The 19853-nt window shown below is 36.3% G+C and overlaps 1 protein-coding gene across 4 annotated transcripts in view; it reads left to right on the top strand.

Moving 5' to 3' along the window:
- The window catches only part of DENND1B (DENN domain containing 1B), a 174519-nt gene that overhangs the window by 84733 nt on the left and 69933 nt on the right, over positions 1-19853 (top strand). For 3 of the 4 annotated variants that reach the window (XM_068952102.1, XM_009669764.2, XM_068952101.1), the window contains 5 exons: positions 996-1065; positions 3014-3094; positions 5966-6025; positions 7921-7974; positions 10944-11054. In XM_068952102.1, the coding sequence (XP_068808203.1) occupies positions 996-1065; positions 3014-3094; positions 5966-6025; positions 7921-7974; positions 10944-11054 (376 nt within the window). The remainder of the gene's footprint in view (positions 1-995; positions 1066-3013; positions 3095-5965; positions 6026-7920; positions 7975-10943; positions 11055-19853) is intronic. The other variant, XM_009669765.2, reaches the window with a different exon arrangement.

Here is a 19853-nt window from a genome sequence, read left to right as displayed (position 1 = left end):
CTAGTTAACCAGGTTTATGACATATCTGCTTGAGTAGTGATTGTGGAAAGTTCTGTAGTGTGCTGTCTCTGACGCCACAGTTAAGGCAGCTGTTCTGTAGGCAGATAGCAAACAATGGAAATGGTGGCAATATGTTTGAATTCCTTTTTGCATCCTCTTTGGTTATGTCATATTTGTGTTGGGCTCTCTGTAACTCACTGAGAATACCGCATGCATATGGGCTGCAGAATTGTGTTAAAAGTATACACAGTATTTGTGTATTAATGAGCCGTCTATTTACGGTACTGGTGAATGCCTTTTTAGAGTTTAGTTCTATCTATAGAAACAACTTTATGGGGAGACCAATATTCATATACATTATATGGCATATTTATACTGTTGTAGAACAGTGCATCACTTGTTGAATATGGGGAAACTGCCCTGCCTAGGTGAATTGTTTTTATCCTTCAGGGAAGTAGTGTTTTTGGTGGTTCGCCCAGGTAAAACAGAATGTGGAATTTCAGAATGACAGATAACGTAAGTTTTGAAACCTGTAACCATTAAAAATATGGAGAATGCGATTTAAAGCTTTCTGGCAATGTTTAAGGCAATTGTTTTTGTGTTTAGAATAATGAAAGGTGAAAATATTATGCGGCTAATCTACACTGACTTAGAACTTTATATAGGTGTCCATCTTACTCTCTAAAGTGAAATGGCTTACCTATTGCATTTGAAGTACTGAAATGTCAGCTTTTTAATAGATAAAGCTAAACCAGACACTTAAGAACAGGTATGTTTAGTAGACACAACAAAGAAAATATAGCTTTGGTACTGTGTGTCAGTAATGTACCATAGAATTTAAATTTATGGGGAAGAATTTTATATGGTTTTTATTTATATGTAGAAATAAAGTATACAAAAATCTTACAAAGATGTGCAATTTAGAGATTATAGAGATAAGTAGTGGAAATTGGACATTGATATTTTATTAAAATCTTTTTTCCCTCCTATTTTAGTTACCTACCGTGGTTTGAGGTATACTACAAGCTGTTAAATACCCTGGCAGATTATTTAGCTAAAGAACAGGTAATTTTTTTTATGTTCTGGTTATGATAATTTGAAGTTTTGTGAAATGAATCTGTATTATTTAAAATATCCGGTAGTATTTAAAAAGCAAGTTTTCAATTTATCACACTGAAATTCAAAGGATGTGAATGTACAGCCACCATTATCACTTGAATCCCACACTATTTTTAAAAAGCTGCCTGAGAATATACCTTTATAAAGTGTCAGCCTTAGCATAAACATAAAGCATGAAGCATGAAGTCCTGGGTGAAGTGTGAGCACAGTGTCACATTGCTGGAGAGCTATATGTCGTATTGATTGTAAACTGTAGCTCTTTGGAACTATCTGCTTATCAGTTAGAAACACTTCTTTTTCTGAACTGCATTAAATCTGATGTACTGTTTCACCCCTTATATTAACTAAAAACTACCTCTCATAATCCTGTCATCTCAACTAGCAAGGCAAAATTACTTGCAGCATTTGGTGAAGAATCATGATAGTTTAGTTTGCATATTCATGAGCAATTAGACATATTCCAGGATTATGCAGCGAAGGAAATAACTGGCATCTGTCTTTATTGAGAACATTAAAGCTATACCTTCCTGCTTTAACTGTATGAGTGTACTGGATGGTAATTAAAATAAAAAAACAATAGTTAGCCATATGCTGTAGGCTGCAAAAGTTGACGTTTCAAGAATATATGAACTATAGAATATGCAATTATTGCACATTATAGTAAATGGTCTATAGAAAATGATGATGTTTTATGTAAAAGGAAAATGCAGTAGAAAAGTTAGGTGCTAGTTGTATTAGCTTAAATAAAAGTGTAGAATATACTTAAGTCTCATAAATGGCGTAATAAAACTTAAAAACGTAGTTTTGTGTTTGGCCATTATTTCATTGTAGTAGTAAAAATTGTTATTAAGGTCATTTTTGATAGAAGGGGCAAGGATTATTTTCACTTCTATTTCCTGATTAGTGGTTCTGGAGTTGCAGTCAATACTGTAACCAATTAAGATACCAAGGTAAAAGCTTATTGTGTTACATGTTGAGAAAACTATTTTGATGGGCCAGAAAGTTCTCGCACTGCATAGTTTGGTATCTCTCCTAATACCATGTATGTTGCTGAGGAAGCTATGAGAAGACATTGCTGTCTCCCTGTCCCAGGCACCGTTCACATGATCCAAGAGCTAGACCCAAAGCTTTGTTGACTAATTCAAGATCCAATAACTCTGTCATTCTCCATCAGGGAGAGGGGGAAGCTCTCTGCAGATTGGAACAGGAAAACCTGGCTCTGGCTTGCTGGTGACACTTCTTTAATTCTTTTTGTGGTCAAAGTGAAACCAGTCACCATGAAAGAGGACCCTGAAACCAAGTAAAACCTCCAGTGGTACAGCCTCGCTTCTTTCCCAAGTAAATTTATCTTCCAGGAAGCAGATTGGAGATTCCTAATTAAACCTAGTAGTTTGTATTTTTTTTTTTACTCAACTGTATTAACTATTTTATATGCTCCAATTTACAATTTATATGTTCCAATTTATACATTTTTAAAGTGTATGCTATAACGACGTAGCTGCAAGTTTAATAAAACTTGGAGCAGGCAAGTGTCATAGCTAATACAGTTTTGGAAAGATGATGACCAAGATGCACAGACCAGCAAGCCATGTTAATGCTATTTTCAGTTTCAAATAACATGATTCATATGTGGAGTATGTGGGGAAATACATAAGAAATTGACTTCTGAACGTGTGGATACAATCATTTCTGAGATACAAAGCTGGCCGGCCTGAATTTTATAGTTAAGTATTTCAATACTTCACTGTGAACTGCAACTGTCTACTTCTTTGTGTGTGTGTGTGTGTGTATCTATCTATCTATCTATCTCTGTCAATATGTTTAATGTGTACTAAATCGTATATATCCTGTTTTTATACACTGATTAAGTACCTTTTAAATATATTCCCCATAGGAAAGTGACTCAAATGATTTGTTAAAATCGTTGTATAGCCATCCTGTGCCAAAAGCAAACGCTCTTGTCAGTTTAAGTGTGGTAAGTATTTTGTATGTTACTCCCTATATAAAATAGTTGGTGTAGTTAAAACAGAAAACTTTTGTGAAGAGTAAACTTATGTTGCCTCCCATCATTAACTGGCTTGGACAAACTTTTCTTTTTTTCCTGCTGTATAGAGTTTGTTTTTGTCTCAAGTAGTAATCTTAATGCTCTAGTCACAAAGAAGCTGAAATTAAGTTTTGCTGTATGTATGAGAATATAAAACTACAGTGGGATCTGGCGGTGCTAGTATTTCTTTCTTTTGTATCTCCGGCTGTTTCATGCAGATAAATTTGGTTTCTCCTGCTCTGGGCAGGAGAAACTAACTCTTATGTTTCATTGCCTCTTATGTCAGAGTAGATAGCATTACAGGATTGAACAAAAATCTGTGTAAGCTGGCTTCTTTCCTGTCTTCCTGCCCCTTCTTCCTAGCTTTGCTTGATCATGCAAAAATAAGGCAGAAAAAATGGTAGAAAGGTATACTCTGTTACGTAAAATTTCTTGCACGTGCAGATGAAATTACCCATTCATCCTTTCATTGCTTTTGTGCTCTTTGTGGCACTGGGCATCAGCAGTATGGCATGCTCTTGTTGCTACAGAAACAGCCAAGAAGTGAGCCTGTCACTTACTCTTACCATTCTTGAAGTTTTTTTCACAGAAAAATATAGATGCCTGTTTACGTACGTTTGTAGAGGCTATATAAAACGTAGAGCCAATATAGAGCTTTTTCTTTGCTGTGACTGAAACGTTACAACTAAGCATCTTCCTCTTTGCAGCATCCGTAGTATCATTGCACGTTTAATTAATTCCTGTTAGGATTTTCTGCGTGCAAATAATCTCTGAATTGAACTATCACAGGTTTGCAAGGTGGAAAGAGTAAAAAAAAAAAGCGGTTGGATAAAGGCTTCCTACAGAATGCTCGCTACAGAAAGATCGTTAAGATTACTTTATCTTGACCTTGTATGTGTCATTTACTGTTACTTTTTAACCCATTTGTTTTAGGATAGAGCCCAATGCTTTGAGTTCAGTAAGCCTGAATTCTAGAAAAGCCTCTGGTCCTAATATGAAGTCGTACAGGAGCGGAGAGTCTACCCCTTCCATTCCAGTGGTTACTCACCTTTGCTGTCCAAAATCACGCTGCCTTTATTTCAGTTTAATTTTTCTGGTTTCAGAGTCCAGTACTCATCCTTGTTATGCTTTTTTCAGTACATTAGAGAGCCCTGATTTTTTTTCTGCCTTGATCAGTACTAATCCACTGTATTTGGAAGTCCTTTCAGTCGTCTCTGTGTTGTTTTCACCACAGCTGCTTACTATTTTTTGAGGCTGCAGTCTGAGTTGTTTCTGTAGTTAGTTTTTTGCTGTTATCAGTATAATATTTCAAGTTATTTTTCATCAAGTAACAGAAAGTAAAAATGTTTTTTCAGAACATCAACAAAATACTACATCTATACAGTTCTTGCAAGAATTGTTTTGTATATCAAATGTTTTGCCACCATTAATTACAGTATTAGGACCAATGCCAATCTGGCAACTCTAAAACCCTTTATAAAAAGTCCTTTAAATATCCTACTGTGTTTCATTTCTTGCGAAATGTTGCTATCAGTGTTAGCGTTTCATCTCGCGTAGAACATGCCTACCTTGAAATGATTGCTGTGATGAATACGACTGGCAGCGCTGGAATGACAAGTTGCTTACAATAAATTTGATGCTGCTAGTTTTATTTTAACATTATCTGGCTTCTGAATGTATTTTTTTCTCAATTGTCTCAGCTTCCCCATAGTTTGTAACATCATTTAAAGAGTTTTGTAATCTTTTTAGCTAAAGAGTGATTATCTTAATGCAGGCTTCCTGCCAAATGCATGACTGCAAGTACAGTTAAGCAAACATTATGGATTCAGATGGAGAAGAGCAAGAGTATATTAGCCTGAATCAGAACATTTTTTTGAATCTTGGTATAGGAATCTATGCTTTAGCAGTGCTCAGTACTGCAGGGAGTATGGGCAATATGCTCTAGGTGACCCTGCTGGAGCAGGGAGGTTGGACTAGATGATCTCCAGAGGTCCCTTCCAACCTAAATGATTCTGTGATTCTGTGAGTCGGGAGATGTTTTGGCCGTTTTCAGCCCTAACTTTGTATGTTTTGCCTTTCCATTTGATGTCCCTTTCTAGTTCCTCGTATACTGTAAGTAGGCTGGACTGGAACTGTCAGTGGTTATAGACTTGAAAAGAAGTTATGGTCTGAAAAATAATTGTAGAAATGGAAGCATGAGGTTGCTTTTTATTGTTCCAGGATGAGTCTAGTTCAAATTTCTTGATGCAGAGTTGACAAGTCTCCCCCAGATATACGGAGTAAGTCTCATAGACCTTGAGGTGAGGTTTAAATGGCAGGCCACAACAGTACTTCTGGTTACACATATATAACTGGGCAGAAATTATGCCCAATATCTGGATACATAGCATCTCCCAGTAATCCCTGATCAGGATACCAAAATGCCTTTGTCCAGTTAGGAACCGTGTCTACTCTCACCTCTCAGTCCCAGTAACAAATATGTTGCAAATGAAATTATGATAAGTCATCGTTCACTCTGTGAAACCTGAACTTAAATATAATTTGGGTCACTTCTATCCATGGAGGGCTAACAAAAGTGAAATACAGTAATCATTCATTTTTGCTGGAAAAAAATAGCTAAGTTGAATCTTACTGATAAGCTAAGTTGAATCTTACTTTGGGGAACAAATATAACAAATAAAACATATTTTCAGCCAATGTTTTAAACATGTTCTTACCATGGAATATGTAAGCATTAGAGTCAGCTTTAGCCTTTTTGTTCAAAAAGTAAAATTATTCAATCTTTCTCTCATGTTTCATAAGAACCAAGAGATGATTTTTGCAAGTGAACAAGTTTTGAAAAAGCAGCCTTTTCTTGTATCGGTGAGTTTAAAAGGCACTGACTATCTAAAGCCTGTTGTAATTAAAGAAGTAATTACTTGCTATAGTATATCTCTTTTGATTTCAGGCTTATTTGTACCTGTCCTTTGGGATTTCTGCTGTTGTCTCTAGCCTAAAAGAGCAATCTAGTATTAATATATCTATTCTGTTTACACTAAATGAATTTCAGAGCTATGTATGCGTGCATTATAATCCTATTGTAAAGAGAAAAAATGCAACCAAAATCAAACCTTTAAATTGATGAGCAAAATAATTTGCGTTTTTCTTAGTGTTTCCTTGAACAGAAGACTTTATGTAGGACAGTAATTATTAGTTTAGTATCTATTCCACAGCCATATATCTTCCCAAAGAAGTTTATAAAGATGTGCATATCCCCTTTTTTTTGTTCTTGCTTTCTGCTTATGACTCCGAATCACTATAGTAATAGGTCTTTGATTCTCGTAGTTTTAACTTCCGTTTCTGTTCAATGAATGGGATATTATTACTTTATTAATTATAAAAAATTGCTTCTATAGTTAAATTCATTACTCAAAATCTTTTGATAAATATTCCTCATTTTAGGAATATGATAAATACCTTACTGCAGATAGGAAATAATTTTCTATTCTCACCATACTTCTGAAAAATGAAAGGCTTTCCATCAATTTGAATATTTTCTTGATCTTGACTAAAGAAAACAAATCTCAGCTTTTTTTTTTCCCCCCCTCTGTTGATATGCTGGAGTATTTATTGTGCTATCGTTATGATGCTTATGGGATGCCTTTTTTAAGCCTGATTAAAAGAAAATTAACTATTGCTGAATAACCTACTTTGTGGGGAAAATGTTCTATTAAATATATCAACCTGGTTTAATAAGACTCTCCTACAGTTAATAATGTTAATAAATAAAATCTTTTCATTGAGCGCAAGCTTATGTACTTGCTTCATGTTTTGGTTTATATTTTTCAAATTTGACTTGAAACAAACAATGCTTTTTGCATTAGTAATTGTAGTATTAAAACACATTGTAAAAACAAAAGCAATCATTTTATTTGCCGTCGGCATTAAAAAAGGACAAAATTCGACTGAAAACTAAGAGCTAAATATTCAATAAAATCACATTTACTTAGTATGTTTTTAAGATTTTTTTTGTCCATCAAGATTTAAGCTAATACACTAAAATACCTTAAAATTACTGAGCTAAATTCATATATGGTAACTATTAAAAGCACTGGATTAATGGAAATCATTTAAATTACATCTACTTTCAATTTAATCCACTTCATATTCACATTCTAAATGGCCTCAAAATAAGAGGGATAAAATTGCTAGTGTTATTTTATAAATAATTGCCGAATCTCAAGCCGTCAGACCCTGATTTCTGTTAACACGTTTTTTGATTCAGAGACGTTTGGAAAGAGAATAGAATGTGTATCAAGTACTAATGATTCCGTGCTAGTTAATTTTCTCGTGTAAATGATTTTTCCTCTTCCATTCTGAATTTACGTTTTGTTCTTTAATGTTTTATGTTGCAGTTTTTAAATCAATGCTTATTTTAATCAATGCTATTCTCAGACTTGTGAGACCACTTAAATCTGGCTTAATTTCAGCGATATTTCAAAAGTGCAGCACGATATTTTGTTCATTTGTTTTGTGTGCCATGCTGAACCAGAGATTGTCATTTAATGTTGTTGTCTGCTTAATTCTTTAGTAGTAGTAAGAATACTATCGGAAAAGATGGTTATTTGCTTATGCAAAGTTGGGATTGAAAATCTTATATGCTGTGATTTTTTTTTCTCCTCCCCTGCCCCCCTACCCCCCCCCCCTTTTTTTTTTTTTTTTACATTCTTGGCTTGTGTCTGCACAAATTATTAATTATTTTTTCCCCCATTGATTAGCACTCATACTTCATTACTCCTGATGTAACTGGATTGCCAACAATCCCTGAAAGTGTAAGTATGAAGTTTCTTTTTTAAATAGTTAAGGAGAGAAGCGTCAACCTCATTCTGTGCGTAGGACTGAACTCCGTTATTGTCAATAGGAATTTTTTTTTCAACACTGCTTTTAGAAAATGATTGCTATGTCTTAATAAAACCTTTAGCTAGTAAAGTTACTGTTGCACTGTTCATCATTATCTGGTATTAAAGCATTATATAGGGCATTTTTGACCACTTTTGTATCTGCCCTTTTTTAATAATTGCTTGATTTGTTTACATTTATGAGAGTTATATGTTCAAAACATATTCTTCTTATGCACCTGATGTTATTTGAATACCTGTCCCTTAAACACTTTATTGCTAAGCTGTAAATTTAGCTCTCGAGATATGCAGTTCTTTTTTACGTAAGAAGGTATTGTTTCAAGCTTTCTGAAAATCTGCTTTACCTACTCACATTTGGGTGGTCGCAGTGCACCAGTAGTGGTTAAAATATATTTTTTAGATGAAGAGTTACATTCTGTAAAATCCAAATTCTTGAGAGTGCTGTCAGTAAACTCCAAACATAAAATCTCAGGTCATCTTCTCTGTGGTATGTTTTAAAGAGATAATGTCTAATAGAATAACTTCTTGATTTTCTCCTTTAAAAATCTTGCCTTTAAATTTGGAATTGAATATGGATATATGGATTTACATTTTTACACTTTCAAATAATAACATTTTCCTTCTGAAAGTTAAATCTGTTGGATCATACAAAAGCACATAGGAATGCAGAACTTTTTCGTGGTAGATGTTGTGTTATCTGTGAAGAAATAACAGCAGAAGTTTGCTGACCAGGCATCATAGGGAAGTCACCTTGTCCCAGTCCCTTTCTGTCTGATGCCTTTCTATACCCTTTCTTTTTTACTCCATTTATAAATGTGGAATCCCATTCTTCCAGTATGAGGAAAAGCATTAATGATACTAGAGGAGGATGAGCTATGTAGGGAGTGAAGAGATGAGGTAATTACAGTAAATTAGTAATAAAATGAATTCCTTTATTCTTTGTTGTAAGCTTTACATGTTTCAGGGGCAGCAACTTTTTAGATACAATACAGAACTAATTTTGAAACAGTCTCCCAAAGATGTGTTAATTTCTACAAGTCTTTAAATGGCTTTACCACAGATTTTGCAATACTGAATCAGCACACCATTATCAAATAAAATATTGCAGAGAGTGCCCTTGATAAACTAGAGTCGAGTTATCATGGTGCAACACTCTTTGACAGCTAGTTGAAGGTAACACTTGAAGGACCAGAGTTGTTTTCTACATGCAGCATTTGTAGCCTTAAAGCCTTTGCTTTCATCTCTTCCAAAAGTTTGCACAGCATGGACCAAAAATAACTCTCTGTTCTCATTCTTCACATTCTCTCGTTCTCATTCTTTTCTTACCTGAAACTGGATCATTGGATCCAGCTGCATCATTCATTGAATCTTCTTGTGTCGTTTCTCTTCACTGTATTTTTTTATTTAATATTAAAATATATCCAAAGAAGGAGAAGGTCAACCCTGTGATCATTATCTGGGCTTTAATTAAAGTTAGATTTTCCTACAATTAGAGTCCATAAGGAAATAAAACAGCACATGGCCCACCTCTCTCCCTGAAGCTGTTTTCAGCTGAAGAGCAGTTTGGGTGTAGCCGCTGAGTGGTGACGGGTCCCGTGCTGGGGAGAGGAACCCCGTGGGCAGGCTGGGCGCTCGGCAGGAGAGAGAGCCGAGGGCGGCCCTGCAGCGCTGCCCTGGTGTCCGGCTGCGCCAGTCCAGCGGGCAGCCTTCTCCGGAGCAGCGCGGAGCTGTGCACCGCCCTGACGCCTGCATCCCTCGTGGCATGTGAGCCCCGCTCTCCCCTTTACAGTGTGGGATACCTTGCTGCCGTGGGGAGATTTGGATGCGCAGCTTGTAGATTAGGGAATGTTGACCTCCTCTTGTAGAAACTAACAGTTTCACTGTCGGCAGGGCTGTCTTTGGACTGGTGCGGATTGTTGACAGACCTGATACTTTAAAATTCTGTGCTATGTTGTTCCTAAGAAAAGACGAATGAGAGTTCTGATTGCGGATGTGATAATAGATGTATAAAATTAGACATACGCTTTGTATATTGTAAGGCATATCAGTATATTTGCATACATACTCACCAATGTTTACCAAAATTATTTTTTTCCGAGGCATTTTTAGTGGTACCTGTATTAGCTTATTCAGAGCTTGTTTATCTCTGAATGGCAACGCTATTCCGTGCAGAAGTATCCTAAGTTCAGCTGGAACACACAGATTTTTTTCCCCATTTTTTTGTCCTTTTCCCACTCCTGTGTTGTCTGAAACTACAAATAAGACGTGCTGGTGACTGTTTTTCATTAAACCCCACAATAGGATGGCAGTGGGGTTCTCATCAGAGAAGAAAAGGGTGACTGCAGGAAGGACCTGGTACCTTCTACCCAGTGCATCTGGCTGTTTGATGTCCTGGCACATACAGCTCAAGCAAATACCTTGTTTTTCAGTCTACTGGCTGTACTCGATTTGAAGTAGAGAAAAATGTAGTGACTTTGGGAGAGCCTGGCAAAATAGCACAGTTTTATTATCATAACTGTGACAGAACAGTTACTGCAGTGGAAGATCTATTCCTGGGGTTGGAAGTAATAGTTATTTTAATAGAATATGATGCTCTTGGTATTACATCAAATTTCAGGATTTCCATAGTAGCAAAAAGTGCAAATTTAAATTCATGGGCATAATAAAATGGGCAAAATAATATGAACTTATACCAGGTTAGTTCTATTTGGCTTTAAAACTCAATCAATTAGTTTTAAACATAGAAATTTTAATGCAAAGACGGTTTCCTTCCATAGGATTGGTTTTTCTACTAACTGATCAAAAATTTTTAAGTAGTATATGAAATGTTCCACTCAGCTACGACTGTTGCTATATTGTTAACATCTTATTTATTTAAACAGAGAAACCTCACTGAATATTTTGTTGCTGTGGATGTGAACAACATGCTGCAACTTTATGCCAGTATGTTGCATGAGAGACGAATCATTATTACCTCTAGCAAACTAAGCACTGTAAGTACTTCACACGTCTCCTTTTAAGTAGAATATATTGAACATTTCACAAAAAGACCTACAGACCTTTGTGGTTTTAGATATGTTCCATGTGTACTTATAAGACAATATCTACATACTTTTCTGATATATGGTTTTAGTCTGGCTCTTGAAGTACAAAAGTCTGATTTATATAAGACCTACTCAGATACATTAAGTCAGGTTAATTATTTTTCTTATCAGGAGATGAGAGTTCTTTAACTCTCCTGAGTTCATTTCTGTGCCTTCTAACCTAAAAAGAATTCTTAAGGGCTATTATAAGATCTTTATTATTCACTTGTGGCTTATTCCATTGGAGCTACTTGAAAGAAATCAAGGGGCCGTAATAATAGCTGCTATCCTAACCTGGTAATAGGTAGATTCATCTTTGTTAGAGTGGTTTGGGAGTGCATACTGTAATAGCTCTGATTTGGAGCAGCTCTTCAGGCTGATAATAATGTGCAACTCAAAATAGTAGTTTTTTAAAAAAAAGGTTTTAGGCTACTGCTCACGTTAAAATGTTTTTTTCTCTTATGCCTGCGTAGACTGTTTAATAACATACTGTTGTTTCTCATTTTGAAATATATCTAAATATTCCAATATTATTTTGTTTTAAACTTTACAGCATCATTTTGACGTTTTAAAGTACCTTATATTTTGAAGATATTCCCAAGATTAATTTTGCATTAGCACATGGCTGTCACTTTATAACCAACTTTCATCATAGAGCATATTTGTTAAGCAGAAGCTTCTGCCTGTTAAGTTTCATCATTGAAAATTACTCAATTTTTTTTTTCCCAACAGTACTGCATGAAGTGTTTTATTTAATGCACTTTACAGGGTGGAACATCAATGCTACCTTCCTAAGCTTGGCTAATTGCACTGCAGAATAAATGAACAGATATTTTAATTCCCGTAGGCACAGGCCTTTTTTAATTCCTTTTAGGCACAGTGTTGTGTCCCTGAATCTATAACCAGCGTTGTGGTGAGGGAATGCCCAAAGAGTCGCTGAGATCCTAGGCAACAGACAGCACTTTAGCATGCACTGGTTTGCAGAATAAGGTGCTAAAGAAGTAAGTCAGTGATGATTAGAGAATAAAGGAGATATGAGGTCACATAGGTAGAGGCAACATGAACAACAGGAAGAACAGAAAGATAAATATAATAATTAATATAAGCAATCTTCAAATTACTAGACTAAGATTTGTTTTTTTTTTTTAACCACCGAAGATTTTACTTTGTCATAGGGAATTTCCGTGCTTGCATCATACTTCCTGTTTTTTCTTCTCTGGAAATGACTAGAAGAATTGAGCATCACAACATGACAAAAAGATCAGTGTTGACCACCCCAATGGGTGAAGAGAATTTGAAGGGAAAGCCCTTTCAAAGAACCTGTCTTAACAGAAGTTCACGTAAAGGAGCAAAACCATGGAATTAGATTTATTTTTTCAATTTGCTGGTTCAGCACGCAGCTTGGTATGAAAAAATAGAAGAAAAAGTATACCATAAATAGACAACTCTACTGATTCCAAATCGCCTTTACTGCTCTTGTATCATTATGGCATCACTGATTTTGAAGCTGTTACAGACTAGTGGGTGTAATATACTGCTGGTGAGAAGCATGATTTTGTTCAAAAATTCAGCTATTTATTTTGAACTTTGAATCAGTAATCTTTTCATGACTGAAAATGGTGTCATGACCGAAAATAATTTATATCATTCCCCTGGATAAGTATATGCAATGATAACAGACTTTGTCAGTGGTAATTGGACATCCTGAGGGATGAGACTACCAAGCTGTGAATGTGAATAACAGATTGCAGATCAAGCCTGAAAAGAGATACCACATCAGTTTCACCTTCTTCTGGTTATTTTTTCAGTCTGCTAACCTAAGTCATAGGTAAATTAAATTACTGCCACATCATCTGTGACCCATTCTGGTGTAGGAGTGGGGTAAATTTTCACTTATACTAGTGAAGTCTGATTAAAGGTAGAAAAATGAAAAGCTGAAAGAAGAATGATAAGCAGAGCTGGCTTATGAGGATCTTCAGCAAGAACTGTTACCTGCTAGAGCCTTTCATGAAAACAGAACAGGAGCAGTGGTAGACTTGTTTAAAGAGCAATATAGTTTACAAAACAAATTAAACCCTTCTTAGTATCTCCTGTAAATTCACTAGAATGATTGCGTGATTTTTTGGCATGGTAAGATAGTCTTGTTTAAAATGATGGCTTACTTAATACAAGTAAACAAATGGCATGTATTTGAATGGTAGTGTGTGCTAGCTTTATGCTGTTGAACTTGTTATAGGTATAAAACACAGCAGACTGATACTTCTGTATCGCACTAGTGACACGTTAATATTGCCAAATTATAACCTGATACTTGAAAGAATTTTTTTTTTTTTAAATAGTACTATCATACGCAACTTTCTGTTAAGGGAGATGTGCCTTATCTTTGGGGTTAACTGAACTAAGTGTTTATGTCAGTTCATGAAGTGCGCTGGGTTGTGATGTCACCTTCAAGTTATCAGCTGTGTTTCGGTTCAGTATCTCAGGGCAGTGACTGATAACAAAAGGCATAATTCAAGGCTTTGCTTAGTTCTACTTTTCTTTCTTGTGAGGGGGGATGAAAAATTACACTTATATACAGAAATTGTTTAAGTCTAGCATTTCTATCCTATAAATTTCATGCTTTCATTATATTCAGTGAAAGAAACAGTCCTGATATGAAACGAGAGAAAAAGCAGATACTAAAAAGAAGGGTTACCTGGCAGGCAAGAGGAGAAGAGAAAGAGAAAAGAAGTTTCTGTTTTAAGCTGTTTGGTAGCCTTTTATTTTAATTTAAAAAAAAAAAAAAAAGATAATTACCAACTTGTCCTGAGGGACTCTGATTCAATTGACAGCTTATTTTATTGGTTGGGGATCTTTGTCTACTTGACATAGCAATTGCTACAAAAACACAAGTGGAAACTTCCCTCCACTCATTTCTGTCATAACTTCTGAGTCATTCTTTGCCCTAGCCGTTGATTCTTTTATTAGCTTGACTTTCTGACTACTTTAATAATGTGATTGTCACTAACCTCACAGCATGCTTCAGGCTTAGTGTTAAAGTGAGATAGATTCACTAGCCTGAGGATTATGTGCTGTAAGATCTGTTTGTAACAAAAATTACTATTTTTGGTTTTTGAGCAGTATATTATAAGAGAGAAACAAGTTACCTGACTTTGGAATGAATGAAAGCAAATGAAACAAAGGAATTGATTAATTCACAAAGGTGGTTGTCACTTTAACTGTACGAGGAAGACTTTTCCCGAATTGTCATACTGTATATTCTAATGTAGCACCATTTACTCATTCATTGCTACATCTGCATGTATTCTTATTAATTGCATGGAGCTGTAACAGTTTCAGTACAATTAATTTTTTAATTCAGTCTTACAATAAATTATTAACCTGCTGGGGAAGGCTTTTCTAGGAAGGCTGAACTAGAACGTTGATTTTATGCATGCTGGAGGCAGGCCCTAGATGTTTAGGCCCCAAGTGCACCTGCTGTGGTAGTCTACCAGAACATCATACCGTACTCTCATGTATTCAAAGCAAAGGAATAAATCATGATTTTACAACAGTGCATCAGTTGACTTATTGCTGTTTTGTGACCAGAGGTAGGCAGGATTGCTGTTTAAAGCCATGTCATCGGTTCTCAAGTCACTCAAGCATGAAAGCTTGTCATATGCCTCTGTAATTGTACCTTGCCAGTCTTTCTCTAACTAGTCAGCTGGGGATGTGCATTTTGTCTCAAACACCCGGCTGGCCAGTGTCTGACAGGAGCTTTCTCATCATTCTGTCAGTATTATGTTAACCAGAGTGTAACTTCTGCGGCCCATAGTGGCAGGTGGAAAGGATGCTACACTTTAAAGCAAATGTCTAAATGTTATCTCCGTTTTGACCAGTATTTGTTTTAGGTAATACAAGTCTAATATGTCTGAAAGCACTGTGTGTACAAAGTTTTGCTTTGCACTATCTGTAGGTTTCATTGGTGATCCCTGTAGATAGGAATGTATTTGCTATTAAAATACAGAAACAGATGCAGACTTTTTTCCCCATGTGAAAGGGCCCTGAATATGTGTGTGTACGCGCGCGCGCGCACACACACACACACACACACACACACACATATATTTATCTCTGTGGAATTATTTTTAATGTGGCTTATATGCAAAGAGATATTTCTGCAGTTCTGCTCAGTCAGTATAGTTAGTTGGAGTGAATGGCACCTTCAGATTCCTTTCCTTTTAAATCACGTTCAGCTGCTTAGCTCTTCTGTATTTTTATATTTCTGTGTTCAAAACTGGCTTTTTGCAGAGCTGCTTTCTCTGACACAGACTAAAGCAATCTAAGGAGCCAAAGCAGTGGAGCAATTGGCTCCATACAGCCCTTCCATGTTACAGTAAGGAGTGGCATTAGGAATTGTCATACAGCTTGGCAACAACATACAACTTCCTTATGCTTGGGATGATTCTTTTCTTACACTTCTAATTAAACCAACTGTAGAATCTTTTTTTTTTCTGATTGTGCACTGTAGTACAGTCACAATTGTTTCAAAAAACAGTATTTATGAAGTGTACAGCAGCTTTATTTCAAATAATATTGTCCCAATAACTCAAAAAATTATAGATTTACAATTAAGTTCTTGTCTCAAATTCCTAGTATACTCTCATGTAGTATATAGTGTGAAGTAGTATATAGTGTGCGTAAATATGCAAGGACTAAATTCTTAAAAAAAAAAAAAAAAAAACAGACAATCGATACAAATTTATCATTAACTGATAAGGCAGTACAAACATTCTGCTGACGCTCATTAAGCTCCCAGAGGTAGAATTAGAATTCATTTTGGAATATTAGGCCTATTAGACCTTTGGTCTGTGTGCAGATATAAGAGTGGTGTCACTTAATTATTAAAAGTTAAGGTGTAAGTAGTCTAAGATTAAAACGTGTAATCCGGGCAGAGGTGCATGTTGCAGTGCAGTTCAGTCCAGTCCTATCAGGACACCACTCCAGAATGCACTGTAGTACCCTTCTGGCACTGAAATTGTGGGAGAGAGGAAGGGAAAGGCCATTATGGAATCAAAATGTGGTTAGGAGTTACAGCCAGACCTGGGAACTGAAAAGATATGCTGGCCCAAAGCTTAGAATAGGCTTTCCATCTCCCCAGCATAATATTAAGAAAAATAATTGTGAATTTGTGAAAAGACATTGAAATATGTGGTCAACAAATGATTGAAATTCTTTTTCTCTTAATGAGAAGGGAAAACCATAAAGTGTTGCAGACTGCTGTTACCTGCCATCTGTGTAAAATGTGAGGAAATGTATAACTGGCTTGCATTTAAAAAAAAAAAAAAAATTCTGTAAGAAGAAAGCATGTAGACCTAAAGGTAGATCTGCAAATACATTTCAGAGTAAAATGTCGTCTTGTTCAGAAAAAAGAAAAATCCAGCATTAAGGTAATCCTTTAGGGGCAAAAGTTGTTTCATTTTCCAGTTCATCTAATCTTTGGCAATTCAGTAAAACTGCAAAAACAAATTGCTGTGTATGGCCCTGCTGTGGGCATCTGTCCTCTAAGAGCCAGACTGAGTGTCCTGAGGAAGTCGTCTACTACCCAGTCCTTTGTGGTTGGGCCATGTGTGAACGGAAAGTGAAAGAGTCCATATTCTGTTACGAGCGACCAAAACTGTCCCACCCCCTAGAAAACATACTACTGAAATCACTGGTGGTCGTATGAAAGTATGAAATAAGAAGATGAGTCGCTGAGCAGTCTGCGAGTGGCAGCGTTCTGTTCTGGTGTGCCATTATGGCAAGATTTCTCCTTTTTCATGGTAACCACTGCTTTATCAGCTCCTTTTCCCCAAATTCAGCAGTTAAGGGATGAATTATAGCATAGTCAGTGGTGATCTCTAGTCTTGCCTGCAGTAAATAAGTTGTCTGTCAGCTATTCACAGGGAAGCTGTTCCCTGCTGCTTCTTAATTAGTGGATGGCAGAAGAACGTATCATGGAGTTACTCTGGGGGAGGAAATGTTAATAAAAATAATTTTCTTTGAAACTTGAAAGCAAAAAACATTTTGCTAAGCTCTCTTGTTTTATGGGAGCATAGCTTTTTCTCCATGGAAAGAGAGTCAAAATACAAGGATAAAGAAATAGGGAGTGAAGAGATGGTAAGAAAACAAAATGGGACAAAAAATGATATTTTTATTTTTTAAGTTGATGTGTCTTTGTGAGAGAGGAAGAGACAAAGAAGCTAGGAAATAAGTGCATGTCAAGAAAAAAAACATTATCAAGAACATATAGAGATGAAATGAAGACATATTGTGGAAACTGAAATTATTAAACGGTTGCTATAAATAAGTGTAATTGGTTTATTATAGGATAAGCATATATCAGTAAGAGACCTGTTAGGTAATCTAAGATGAAGTGTGACAGATAAAAGGAGAGTTGACTAACTTTCAGAAGTTCATTTTCTATAAAGATGAGCTTTCAGCATACGAAGGATACTAAAAACCTCTGTGTGAAGAAGAAATTGAGTAACTAAATCAAGTTACATGGCTTTTTTATGCCACCCAGACCTACGGGGTATATAGATAAATCTAAATATCTATGAAAGTGTGTGATTCTGTAGTATAGATGCAGTATGCCAGTGGTATTCCTTGCTGAGGGCTCACCTGTCTACTACCACTTCAGTTGAATTTTCTGCTCTGCTTCCATTATTGGGAAACGTGTCCTTCCTGGAGCAGTAGGCAAGGAACAAACCGGCTGCAGTCTTTTCTTCTCCCTTCCAAAGTAATGCTCAAGAATGATGCCATAATGCTGCTTGTGAATCAAGAATTGCAAGAGAAGAATGAAACTGATTGCATATGAAGTGCTGTCAGATACATGAATAACACTCTTCTCTTCCCTTTCTTTCCCCTAGAGATAAAGGAAGTAAATAATGTTTAAAAAAAAAAAATGGAGACAGTAAGTTTTTTAAATTATTGTTTTCTTTTTCCATATTTCATGATGGAAAAAGTTGAATTTTTCAGCTGTGGACTGGAAGTATATTTCCCTTCCCCACTCTCCATTATGTGAGTGAGGAATGCTGGGGCCTTGTCTTGCCGGCAGGAGGACAATACATTATGGCTCTTTTAAGGTCCTCCCTCTTTTTCTTTTTAAGGTTTATGGGGATGACAGATGGGAAACTACTAGTAGGGAGCTAAATTAAAGAAAGGCATGGGAAATGGCTAACCTTTGGATATTGCGGCTTGGACAGCATGTTCTTCTCTCTTTGATTATTGCTAAATTTTTTTATTCGGTGATTTCTGTCTTCTCACCAGTACCTGCAGAGCAGACAAAGCTTATGATTTAGTCTGATTTATTTATCCTTTATAGGTGGGAAGGGATTTATGTTTTATTGTAAGGGCCAAAGCAAGGGCTCCCTTTCTGCTCTCTGCCCACAACCATCTCTCCTTGCTCATTCAAGAAATGGATGGGAAGGGGTGGGTCTTAGCAGGTGTTAAGTATCTGTAATGTGTTTGGGGCCTGATTTCATTCCCTGTCAAACAGGATTTAGATGTGGATGTCCCTTTTGGCAAAGCTGATAGTCTTAGGAGTTGTAATAATGTAGAAGAGAGGCTTTTTTTTTCACCTGAACTGCTCTTCCCCTCTCAGGAAGCGGGTAGTGGTTTCACAGTAATTCTCGTAAGCAGGGAATATTGACAGGTAGCAGCAATAGGAGTTGGTCCAGGCTGATGGTAGCGATCGTAGTTGCAGTAGTGAAAAGGTGACCTGTCCCATACAATTTCTTACTGGGTATTAATAAGTTGATGAGTTAACTAAGCAGAATCTTTGGCATCGTTCAACATATGTGTGGTCAAGACAGTGGGAGGGAAGCAATTCTTTAGCCCAATGGGACTGCGAGGGAGGAGGGAAAGAGCATACCAGTACCCATTTCTGGACATGGTGTTGACAGAGATTGGCAGTGTTGGAGGATTTTTTTAGGAAATGGTTTTATCACAGTAGTTCTTTAGTTCCTTACAGTTGATTTTAAAAGGTTGTACAGTATCACAGGTTGATTTTACTTGAGTTTTTTATCTAACTTCTCTTGCCATTTTTGGCTTTCTGACAAGATTCTGCTAATCAGTTTATGCATTTCCAATTTTTGCACTGTGGCATGAGTAAATCTTGTCATCTACGCTCTGCATCTCTTTTTACCTTTGGTTATAGGAAATGCTTTGAAGAAAATAATTTGTACTGATAGCAAGTAACTGCCAGGTGAGAAAGAATAGCTTTGTGCAAGATAGAGAATAATTATTTTCATTTTACTCTTTCAGATAATGTGAATTTGCAGACAGGTATCAAATAAGCACAATATGTGAGTCTGCAGAAAATCTTTCAAGTAAAGCGGTATGGTTCCAGGCATATTGCAGTGTTTTAGCAGAAATAAAAAAGGAAGGGCTGGGGCAAGAGGCAAGTTGTTTTGCAAGTGCACAATAAAAAGCTTCATTGATAGGACTGAGTATTGGGATAGCAGATAAACACATCAGAATTATTGCGTTCCCATGAGAGGTGGGGAGGAGCTGCACTCTTCACATTCCTAGGAACATGTAAACCTACTGTGATCAAGCCTTGAACTAAAACTTTTCCTAATAATTCTTGTTCAGCAGTTGTAGATTTTGAACAATGCAGACTTTTCAAATGGTTGGTTGTTGCAGAAAGGTGGAGAGTGGCCTCTAATTCTCTCTAGGTTTCTTGCG

Source organism: Struthio camelus, chromosome 8 (assembly GCF_040807025.1).
Source record: "Struthio camelus isolate bStrCam1 chromosome 8, bStrCam1.hap1, whole genome shotgun sequence".
NCBI lineage: Eukaryota > Metazoa > Chordata > Aves > Struthioniformes > Struthionidae > Struthio > Struthio camelus.
The sequence above is the reverse complement of the archived record's forward strand: the minus strand, read 5'-3'. Positions and strand labels throughout refer to the sequence as shown.